General features: G+C 47.5%; 1 protein-coding gene across 1 annotated transcript in view; it reads right to left on the minus strand.

Annotated features, from left to right (window-relative positions):
• The window catches only part of STARD10 (StAR related lipid transfer domain containing 10), a 67,882-nt gene that overhangs the window by 10,850 nt on the left and 44,941 nt on the right, over positions 1-12,091 (minus strand). The window contains exons 2-4 of the mRNA XM_028725784.2: positions 6,302-6,449; positions 4,335-4,438; positions 1,603-1,720 (exon numbers count right to left, since the gene is read on the minus strand). Coding sequence (XP_028581617.2) covers positions 1,603-1,720; positions 4,335-4,438; positions 6,302-6,449 — 370 coding nt within the window. The remainder of the gene's footprint in view (positions 1-1,602; positions 1,721-4,334; positions 4,439-6,301; positions 6,450-12,091) is intronic.

A 12,091-nucleotide genomic window follows, 5' to 3' on the forward strand; every position in this document is an offset into this window, starting at 1 on the left:
TGAATAAGGGTGTGAGCCTGTGACCTGGCCAGGAACTAAGTATTTATCACTACAAAAGACTGGCCAGGCTCTGCAGGAAATCCAATCAAGTAACCTGCCAGACAGGAAATAAACAAGGATAAGAGAAAAACAATATTGATATTTCTGTTTTAAGACCACCTTTTCTGTGATGTATCTGAGGGGTGGTCTTAGGTTACACCCCTTCTGTGATGTATGCATAATGTTTCTGGGGGTGGTCTTGATCTACAGGATGGGAATTTCAAAAGTCTTTATAAGGCTTTGCACACCATTTTTCTGGGTCCCTCCTCCTCTCCTGCGTGTGAGGGGAGCACCCTGTTGCAACAGATCAATAAAGATCAGGCTTACTAGCTGCTTTGCTTCTCAATATTCTCTGGTTGGCCTCTGTTATTTTCTCCTGCCAATAGGGAACCTATGTAAGGACTCTATATGGGCTCTTGGATACCCCATAAGGGAAAAGGGGCATATTAATTCCATCATTTTCAGGTCTGCATTTTCCCAGTCCATATCCAAGTGCTTTTTCCCCTTTCTGCTGCTTTCTCCAGGAAAACCCAATATTTACCCCTGAATCAGAACCAACGGCAGTTTGGGTTTCCCGCAGATTGCTGATTCAGGAGTAAAGAACAGGGTTTTTTGCAGAGAAAGGGCAGGGGACAAAAATTTGCTCGAATGCAGCAGACCTATAAAGATTACACCTGTGCCTAGAAATGAAGAGCAAAGCTAAGTGTGGCTGAGCCCTGAATCCCAGCTGCTGGAAACCAAAGGAGGGGAGAGTTGCTCTTGCATACAAGTTCTGCTTGTTATGCCCCGCAGAGGACCTTAAGGTCCATGAATAACCAAAGTTTAGAGGTCCCGGGCCCTAAGGAAGTCAGGCTATCCTCCACCAGGGCCAGGGCCTTCTCAGTGATGGCTCCGACCTGGTGGAATGCTCTGTCCCAGGAGACCAGGGCCCTGCAGGATTTAACCTCCTTCCGTTGGGCCTGTAAAACAGAGCTATTCCGCCTGGCCTTTAATTTGAATTCAGCCTGATCTTTTATTTCCCTTCCCTCACCCGCTCTGAGACCCCACAGCTAATTCTCCCCTGGCCTCCAAGTAGGACTAATTCAGCCAGCTAGCCCTGGGGATTATCTAATGCTTATTTCCCCTAAATTGATTTTTGAATTTTATTGTCATTCATGTTTTTATACTGTATTTTATGTTGCTTTTATAATTAAGTGTTTTAAAGTGTTTTAAATTTGTTATTAGCCGCCCTGAGCCTGGTTTTTGAACCAGGAAGGGCGGGGTATAAATAAAAATTTATTATTATTATTTATTTCCCACAAGCATCCGATCCACCCCTTGAGAACAGGATGCCGGACTAGATGGGCCATGGGCCTCATCCAGCAGCCTCTTCTCCTTTTCTTATGCATGCGTGTGCATTCTTGCAGAGAGAAAGAACTCTATGATTTCTACTCAACTTTATTGTCCGGGAGCAAGGAAGAAGCTTGGACGAGTAATATTTCAAAATAAGAAGTTGTGTCACTGTTCATAGTGAGTCAGGACGCCGACGCCGCCCAAGAAATTGTGGCTCTTCATGGACCTTACCTTTGGGGTCTACCTGGGCCAGGTAGGTGAGGCTGCAGTTCTTTTCTCCTTTCCCCTGGATCAGGTAACCAGTTTTAATGGAGACGGCCCTCACCATGTCTTTCCTAGGAGGGTATTTCTGGCAAGGGCAAAAAACAAAAAAAAAAGACAGGTGAAACTGAAATTCTGCCATAAGCCAGCCAGGACGACCATCCTTGCAGCTCCCAAACTGCCAGCAAGGAGTGCCCTCCTCTCTCCAAATCTGGAGTTAATTTAGGGGAAAGGTGTGCTTCTTGGGGGGGGGGGGACTGTTGTTGGTGTTGAAATCCCTAAACTGCCTTGGCCCAGTAGACCTGAAGGAGCATCTCCACCCCTATCGTCCAGCCCGGACACTGAGGTCCAGCTCCGAGGGCCTTCTGGCGGTTCCCTCGCTGCAAGAAGCCAAGTTACAGGGAACCAGGCAGAGGGCCTTCTCGGTGGTGGCACCTGCCCTGTGGAACGCCCTCCCACCAGATGTCAAAGAGATAAACAACTACCAGACTTTTAGAAGACATCTGAAGGCAGCCCTGTTTAGGGAAAGTTTTTAATGTTTTATTGTGTTTTTAATAATCCTGTTGGAAGCCGCCCAGATAAGCTGGAGAGGCCTGGCCAGATGGGCGGAGTATAAGCAATAAATCAATTATTATATTAGACCTCCCTGTGGGAGTCGTATGGCGTGTTGAGGGCGGGGGAATCCCAATTGCTGGAAACCATGGGAGGCAAGAGGACTCTTGCTCTCATGTTTTTCTCCCTGGCTTCCCGAAGACAGGATCCGATGGATGGAGTGGACCAGACCAAGAGTGGGTCAAAGGGTGAAGAAGAAGGGAGCTCATCTGGGAGAAGGAAAACACTGGTCCTAAACCTCTGCTGCCTTCTGGGGTATCTTTGGGAGAAGAAAAGGAGAAAGGAGGACACCCTACACAAATGTGGAGTGGGGTCCCTAAGGTGGTTGGATGGCAGACATCAGCAAGGCCAAGAGGGGGGTCTTGCCATCTGCGCAGCCCAGGACCTCCATACATACTGCCTGGGCTTGCACCCGGGGAGGTGAAATGGATGTTTTGTGTCGCCCATAAGAGTTTCTTAGATTTCCACATGTGCCTCCCCAACAGGACATCAAAAAGGGCTCCTGATTCAATATAACATGGTGCCGTTTTCACCCTGATCTGCTGGTGCAAAACAGATCACAGCTTTAAACAACAACAACTGTGCTGTCTGGGGCTTCTGGGAGGTGTAATCCAAAGCAGCTGGAAACTGCCAGGTTAGAGGTGCTCTGTTTGGACATTTAAAAAAACTGCCTCTTCTCACTCAGACGTTGACTAAGCAAAGTTGTGGTTCTGGGCAAGGTATTGTTTATAGGTATATGATACCATGGTCTGGGATCCAGAATTGCGTTTAGCTTTTTAAATGAGGTGCCCACTTCTGAACTGCAGACTTACATTTTAAACACTTTATAATAATAATCCCGAAACGACGGTCTGTCTATTTGGGAGAGGGCAGGTGATGGTGAGAAAATGTCACTGGGGAAAAGGCTCTGGCTGAGTGGACCCAACTTCTGTCTCTTGGTGTATTCAGGGCAGAATCGCCTCCAGACATTCCCTGAAACCCCCTGAATTTCCTTATTTGGTCCTTTCTTTCATTTTCCAGGTTTTTAAGGGGTCCACTGGAGGGTCAGGGTTAAAAATGGAATTACATTATTTTAATTTAGGAACCCCAACTTTTTCTGAGGGCTGGGGGCGCACGTGGAAATTTAAGGAAGAGTCTTGGGCACCCCAAAATGCCCATTTCACAGAAGAAACCCTGACAATGCTCAGAATTCCCCGACCCCAAAATGGTCGAAATGCTGAGACCCAAAGAAAATAAAACAGAGAGAAAAGCAAGCCCCTCCCAAACCACAAACACACATACACAGGCAACCCCTCTGACGAATAACAGTGGGGGAAAGGCCCTTTGCAGATGCCGGGGGGGGGTCTTAGGGCACCATGGTGCCCCCGGGGTGCCTCATTCAGGACCCCAGTATTAAATCATCCTAAAGGGAAATCCTTCCTGTTTAGCTTTTCCTATAACAGGCATGCCACTTGCTGCAAGCTCAACCCCAGAATTTCTGCTGCACCTAAAACTCTAGCGCATGTGTAAGAGGCAAAGGACCCCTGGACGGTTAAGTCCAGTCAAAGGCGACTATGGGGTTGTGGCACTCATCTCGCTTTCAGCCCAAGAGAGCCGGCATTTGTCCACAGACAGCTTTCTGAGTCATGTGGGCAGCAGGACTAAACCGCTTCTGGCGCAACGGAACACTGTGATGGAAACCAGAGCGCATGGAAACGCCTTTTAGCTTCCTGCCGCAGTGGTACCTACTTATTTACTTGCCCTGCTCTGCTTTCGAACTGCTAAGTTGGCAGGAGCCAGGACCAAGCAACGGGAGCTCACTCCGTCGTGGGGGTTCGAACTGCCGACCTTCTGATCGGCAAGCCCAAGAGGCTCAGTGGTTTAGATCACCCGCATCTGTGTATAGCAGTGTTTCCCAACCTTGGGCCTCCAGCTGTTTTTGAACTACAATTCCCATCATCCCTGACCACTGGTCTTGCTAGCTAGGGATGATGGGAGTTGTAGTCCAAAAACAGCTGGAGGCCCAAGGTTGGGAAACACTGGTGTATAGAACACCATCCATGCGCACCCCTCCTCCTCGCTCCCCCCTCCAGAAAAAGCCTGTCGCTCACGGGATGTTTGACGGAGTAGTTCATGATGATGAAGTCGTTGCCCATGGGGAGCCAGGAGCGCAAGGTGATGACGTCTCGGTTCTTCAAGGGTTTGGGGCATTTCCCTGCCAAAAAGCGGGGAGAGAGGAGAGTGAAGGTCACCTCAGGAGAAGCAGACAGACATTCTATTCTGGCTTGCAACTAACAACTCTCACCCCGCTCCCTGCAGCAAATCTATTGTGTATTTATAACTCCACACCAAAAAATTGTATGCCTCTCGGTTGTGTAGAGAAAAAAACCCTCAAAGCGGCTTATGGCAGAAAAAAAGCATCAAGGTTAAAACTAAAAACAAATAAAGCGATCGCTCTTTTTTTATAAAACGACAAGAACAACACAGCGATAAACTAAAAACACACCAGCATTCTGAACTTCTAGACAGGCTTGCCCAAAGGAGAATGCCTTTAGCACATGCCAGAAATGCAGGGAAGGCGCCCGGCGGATTTCACTAGGCAGGGAGTTTCCAAAGTGCGTCTGAATGCAGGCAGATTAAACTTGCAGGGGAAGCTTCCAGGTTAGTTTGCTGCTGGGGTGCCAACTTGAATAAAATATTGAGGGGGCCCAGGGTCAGTCCCACCCCTCATAATCAATTACATGACGCAGTGTACGCACACCGTTTGAATGATGTGGGGGCCAGCCTAGAGTTACCAGATGTCCCCGGTTCCCGGGGACAGTCCCCGGATTTACAAATCTGTCCCCAGACAAATTCTGTCCCCAGATTTGCAAATCTGTCCCCGGAAAACGTGGCAGTGGCAGCCTCAGCTCTGGCTGGCTTCAGGAGCTGCTCGCTGCCGTGGCGCACGCCATTTTCCTTGCCGTAACTTCTGGGTGCCATGGCAGCGGGCAGCTCCTGAAGCCAGCCAGAGCCAACTGCGCTACCAGGCTGGCTCCGGGCTGCTGACTGCCGCCGCTGCTGCCACTGCTGAAGGGGAACCGGGGATATCCGGCAGTACAGATCTCCTGCCCCCTTTGTTTTGACTGATTGGGGGAGGCTCGGGAGTTGCGGGCGGGTGGCCATTGCCCAGTTTTTAAAAAACTCTGCGCATTTATGTTTCACAGGGTGCGAAAGAAGGACTTTGCACCTTTATACAATATGCAAGTGTGCTTGGGCCAAGGGTCTTTTGCCTCACCATCTCCACTACTGACTCCCTGTTGCTACTCAGCTTCAAGAAAGAAAAAAAGAGAGTGTCCCCGGATTCATTGAAAAAAATCTGGTAACCATAGCCCAGCCCCCTCAAATATTTTAGGGGGGGGGGCAAAGCCCCCACGGCCCCTAGGAGTTGGCTCCTATGGTTTGCTGCAGCATAAAGGGCAGTTGTCATTGGGCACCCCTGACATTTGATGTTGTCACCGAAGAGTAAAGTTAAATGCCCTGTGCTTTAAGGGTGATGTGCTGGCGGAGGCACTGCAGCCATAAGGCCACGATCCAGAATCCAGTGCCCTCTGAGCATGCGAAGCTTCCTTAGGTGGCTGTCAGCATCACCTCAAAGATGTGGGAGGGAAGCAAGGCACACACACACACACACCCGAGACTGAACAGAAGAGGCTGCTAGCTAGTAAGCCATCAACAGCCCTCTCCTCCGGGGTTGACCTGAACACGGCTGCAGTTTCAGGAGAGACCCCTAGATTTGTCTCTGCTGGCCTGGCACCCTCCAGACCTTTGGGGCTGCAACTCCCAGCAACCCAGCCAGCACAGCTGGGCTGTTTTGGGGAAGACCAAAACATCTGGGCAAAAGCATCTGGGCAACTGATGGCTCTAAATAACGGCAACCAGTGGCAGCCTGCCTTTCCAAACCTGGGACCCCCAGACGATTTGGGGAGCAGCTCCCAAGAGTCTCAGCCAACAGGAGCTGCAGTTCCAAACATCTGGAATGCCCCTCTTTGGCGGAGGCTGCCAATAGCCGCCCACACAAACTCCCCCAGAGTCTCACAGGAGTAGTATCCCACGTCGGCGTTGACCGTCAGCTTGCCGATGTCGAAGGTCTCAATGACGTTTGTGTCCCACTTTTTCCTGTACTCGATGTCATGCAGGACGTCATAGAGGGTTTCTGCCGCGACATCCTTGCACTCTATCCTGCACTGGAGAGAAACAGGGCGTCAGAAACCCAACAGCAGCCCAAACGCCGGCACTAATGTCTGCCGGACCCCTTTCAAGCTGGAGTAGGGAACCCTTGGGCCATGTAGGAAGATGCTTTTTACGGAGTCGGAGCCATCGGTCCACCTGGCTCAGTGTGGTCGACACTGACCGGAAGAGGCTCTTCACAGTTTCAGGCAGGGGGTCTCTTTCCCAACCCTGGATGTCAGGGACTGGGCCGGATGCTGGAAGACCCCCCAAGTGCCCCTATTTTCCAGGGACAGTCCAGGATTTACGGAAGTTGTCTTGGTTTCTTATTTGACCCCAGAGTGTCCCACTTTTCCTTAGGACGTCCTGATTTTCATGGGAGAAATGTTGGAGGGGATGGAATAGGACGCCCCTATTTTCACGGGAGAAATGTTGGAGGGAATGAAATAGGATGCCCCTATTTTCACAGGAGAAATGTTGGAGGGGATGGAATAGGACGTCCCTATTTTCATGGGAGAAATGTTGGAGGGAATGAAATAGGACGCCCCTATTTTCACGGGAGAAATGTTGGAGGGAATGAAATAGGACCCCCCTATTTTCACGGGAGAAATGTTGGAGGGGATGGAATAGGACGTCCCTATTTTCATGGGAGAAATGTTGGAGGGGATGGAATAGGACGTCTCTATTTTCATGGGAGAAATGTTGGAGGGGATGGAATAGGACGTCCCTATTTTCATGGGCTCCTTCATGGATCACTGCCTTGCCGTGGCGAAGGGGCTTGAATAACTCAGAGAAGCTATGAGCTATGCCATGCTGGGCCACCCAAGATGGACAGGTCATAGTGGAGAGTTTTGACCAAACGTGATCCACCTGGAGCAGGAACCGGCAAGCCACTCCAGTATCCCTGCCAAGAAAACTCCATGGACAAAGACAACAGGCATATAAAAGTTATGACGCTGGAAGATGAGCCCCTCAGGTCGGAAGGTGTCCAACATGCTACTGAGGAAGAGCGGAGGACAAGTACAAGTAGATCCAGAGCTGATGAAGCGGCTGGGCCAAAGCCGAAAGGACGCTCAGTTGCGGATATGCCTGGAAGCGAAAGGAAAGTCCAATGCTGTAAAGAAAAATATTGCATAGGAACCTGGAATGTAAGAACCATGAACCTGGGTAAGTTGGATGTGGTCAAAAATGAGATGGCAAGAATAAATATTGACATCTTGGGCATCAGTGAACTAAAATGGACGGGAATGGGCGAATTCAGTTCGGATGACTATCATATCTACTACTGTGGACAAGAAACCCGTAAAAGAAATGGAGTGGCCCTCATAGTCAACAAAAGAGTGGTGAAAGCTGTACTGGGATGCAATCTCAAAAATGATAGAATGATCTCGATACGAATCCAAGGCAGACCTTTTAACATCACAGTAATCCAAGTTTATGCACCAACCACTGGTGCTGAAGAAACTGAAATTGACCAATTCTATGAAGACTTACAAGACCTTATAGAAATGACACCAAAGAAGGATGTTCTGCTCATAATAGGGGATTGGAATGCTAAAGTAGGGAATCAAGAGATAAAAGGAACAACTGGCAAGTTTGGCCTTGGAGTTCAAAACGAAGCAGGGCAAAGGCTAATAGAGTTCTGTCAAGAGCACAAGCTGGTCATCACAAACACTCTTTTCCAACAACACAAGAGACGACTCTACACATGGACATCGCCAGATGGGCAGCATCGAAATCAGATTGATTATATTCTCTGCAGCCAAAGATGGAGAAGCTCTATACAGTCAGCAAAAACAAGACCTGGAGCTGACTGTGGCTCAGATCATCAGCTTCTTATAGCAAAATTCAAGCTTAAACTGAAGAAAGTAGGAAAAACCACTGGGCCGGTAAGATACAATCTAAGTCAAATCCCTTATGAATACACAGTGGAAGTGAGGAACAGGTTTAAGGATTTAGATTTGGTGGACAGAGTGCCTGAAGAACTATGGATGGAGGCTCGTAACATTGTACAGGAGGCAGCAACGAAAACCATCCCAATGAAAAGGAAATGCAAGAAAGCAAAGTGGCTGTCCAACGAGGCCTTACAAATAGCGGAGGAGAGAAGGCAAGCAAAATGCGAGGGAGATAGTGAAAGATACAGGAAATTGAATGCAGATTTCCAAAGAATAGCAAGGAGAGACAAGAAGGCCTTCTTAAACGAGCAATGCAAACAAATAGAGGAAAACAACAGAATGGGAAGAACCAGAGATCTGTTCAAGAAAATTGGAGATATGAAAGGAACATTTCGTACAAAGATTACCATAATAAAGGACAAAAGTGGTAAGGACCTAACAGAAGCAGAAGACATCAAGAAGAGGTGGCAAGAATACACAGAGGAATTATACCAGGAAGATATGGATGTCTCGTATACCCCAGGTAGTGTGGTTGCTGACCTTGAGCCAGACATCCTGGAAAGTGAAGTCAAATGGGCCTTAGAAAGCACTGCTAATAACAAGGCCAGTGGAAGTGATGATATTCCAGCTGAATTATTTAAAATTTTAAAAGATGATGCTGTTAAGGTGCTACACTCAATATGCCAGCAAATCTGGAAAACTCAGCAGTGGCCAGAGGATTGGAGAAGAGCAGTCTACATCCCAATCCCAAAGAAGGGAAGTGCCAAAGAATGCTCCAACTACCGCACAATTGCACTCATTTCACACGCCAGCAAGGTTATGCTTAAAATTCTACAAGGCAGGCTTAAGCAGTATGTGGACCGAGAACTCCCAGAAGTGCAAGCTGGATTTAGAAGAGGCAGAGGAACCAGAGACCAAATTGCAAACATGCGCTGGATTATGGAGAAAGCTAGAGAGTTCCAGAAAGACGTTTACTTCTGCTTCATTGACTATGCAAAAGCCTTTGACTGTGTCGACCACAGCAAACTATGGCAAGTTCTTAAAGAAATGGGAGTGCCTGATCACCTCATCTGTCTCCTGAGAAATCTCTATGTGGGACAAGAAGCTACAGTTAGAACTGGATATGGAACAACTGATTGGTTCAAAATTGGGAAAGGAGTACGACAAGGCTGTATATTGTCCCCCTGCTTATTTAACTTATATGCAGAATTCATCATGCGAAAGGCTGGGCTGGATGAATCCCAAGCCGGAATTAAGATCGCTGGAAGAAATATCAACAACCTCAGATATGCAGATGACACAACCTTGATGGCAGAAAGTGAGGAGGAATTAAAGAACCTTTTAATGAGGGTGAAAGAGGAGAGCGCAAAATATGGTCTGAAGCTCAACATCAAAAAAACGAAGATCATGGCCACTGGTCCCATCACCTCCTGGCAAATAGAAGGGGAAGAAATGGAGGCAGTGAGAGATTTTATTTTCTTGGGCTCCATGATCACTGCAGATGGTGACAGCAGTCACGAAATTAAAAGACGCCTGCTCCTTGGGAGAAAGGCGATGGCAAATCTAGACAATATCTTAAAAAGTAGAGACATCACCTTACCAACAAAGGTCCGTATAGTTAAAGCCATGGTTTTCCCAGTAGTGATGTATGGAAGTGAGAGCTGGACCATAAAGAAGGCTGATCGCCGAAGAATTGATGCTTTTGAATTATGGTGCTGGAGGAGACTCTTGAGAGTCCCATGGACTGCAAGAAGATCAAACGCATCCATTCTTAAGGAAATCAGCCCTGAGTGCTCACTGGAAGGACAGATCGTGAAGCTGAGGCTCCAATACTTTGGCCACCTCATGAAAAGAGAAGACTCCCTGGAAAAGACCCTGATGTTGGGAAAGATGGAGGGCACAAGGAGAAGGGGAGGACAGAGGACGAGATGGTGGGACAGTGTTCTTGAAGCTACCAGCATGAGTTTGACCAAACTGCGGGAGGCAGTGGAAGACAGGAGTGCCTGGCGTGCTCTGGTCCAGGGGGTCACGAAGAGTCAGACACGACTAAACGACTAAACAACAACAATTTTCATGGGAGAAATGTTGGAGGGGATGGAATAGGACGTCCTGATTTTCACAGGAGAAATGTTGGAGGGGATGGAGTTATCCGAACCCTGAGCTGTCTGAAGGCAGCCCTGTATAGGAAAGTTTTAAAATGTTTTATTATGTTTTAATCTATGTTAGAAGCCGCCTAGAGTGGCTGGGATAACCCAGTCATTTGAGTGTGGTAAAAATTGCAAAATTGTTGTTGTTGTTGAATAGGATGTCCCTATTCTGTGCCAGCCAGGAGGCATGAGTCGGAGGCAGGGGAAGTTTCGGAGCTGGAGGGATGGGCTGGAGGATGAGGAAGAAAAGGAGGAAGAGGCAGACCAGGGAAGTGAAGAGCCAAGTGCTTCCCCTCCTCTCTTGCATCGCTGTCTCCCAGAACCAGGAGGGGGCTGAAAAGGGAAGAGCAAAGGCATCTTCAATGTGGGCATAGTCTCCGACTACATATGCGCAGCCTGTTGTGGGAAGGTATGTCAACTGGTGGAGGGGGGTGGTCTTCATGGAACACAGACCTGGGAACAACCCGTCTTGAGAAGATATTTCATGAGCTAGCAGCATTCAAAGGGCAGAGCTCAAACGACACCCACCCACCCATAAATATATATGCCATTGTTTTATTTCTTACACAAATATCGAGGCACGTGGTCACTCAGTGCCTCCAGCATATGTAAATGTCTGGCTCATTCAAGGCTACGCAGAACCTTTATTCTCAATCCGCTGGTGAATGCTCTTGTTTTTCTAAATTTTTATTATTTGTAAATGGGGAAGGAAGATCCCCGTATTAACGAGACACATAACCCCCCTTGAAAAGTGTTTCCTGTCTCAGAGCTGAAATGCCTGAAAGTCCCATTTTGAAAGAAGTGTTTCGCTTTCAGAACTGCCAAAGTTTGCAGCATCCTTTTGCAGAATAATCTTCCCTCCAAATAACCAACGGCCAACGTTTAAATAAATCTGCATTTCAACATCTCAATAAAGTTGCCTCAGAGGCCTTGTTGAAGATAGTTAGGAGAATTTTTTAAATTGCGTAAGATAAACATCTGGAAATATACATAAAGTAATCCTACCCTAATCACAATGTTTATAGGCACACTTCAGTTATTTCTGTGACCATGATAACAGTGCAAGCCTACACAATCCTGAACACGGCTACTCAAAAGTAAGTCCCCCCAAGATCAATGGAACTTACTCTCAAGTAAATTAGCCAGGATTGCAGCCTCACTGTCAACAACAAGTTCAAATGCTCGCCTTCGTTGTTGTTCCAATAATTTAATAAACCAAAGCCAATTATCACAGTAACGGATTATGTCTTCTTCCTTTAGTTACAGCGTAATTTATCCATAATTGCATATTCATATAATTTGCTTTTTCATTCCTTAATTGGGGAAATTACATTCCTCTCCAAACGTCTTGAGCTAAAAAGCTTTCATGTAAACAAAACAATGCAAATTCTGATTTACAGCTCTTGCACATGACATCATTTTATACTGTTGATGTGAACCTTATCTTAATTATTGTTTGCTGCTTGGGGGTTGGGTGCTTGCGTGGCCAAAAGGCAGGCTAAGGAAATACGAAGGAAGAAATGAAATTTGCAGCTTAATAGAGAGAAGCTCCCTCTTGTAAGAAGAGCCATTTGCAAAATTCGAACGCAGGACCAAATTAGCCTCAGCTCCCCCATC

This window comes from Podarcis muralis, chromosome 4 (assembly GCF_964188315.1).
Source record: "Podarcis muralis chromosome 4, rPodMur119.hap1.1, whole genome shotgun sequence".
NCBI lineage: Eukaryota > Metazoa > Chordata > Lepidosauria > Squamata > Lacertidae > Podarcis > Podarcis muralis.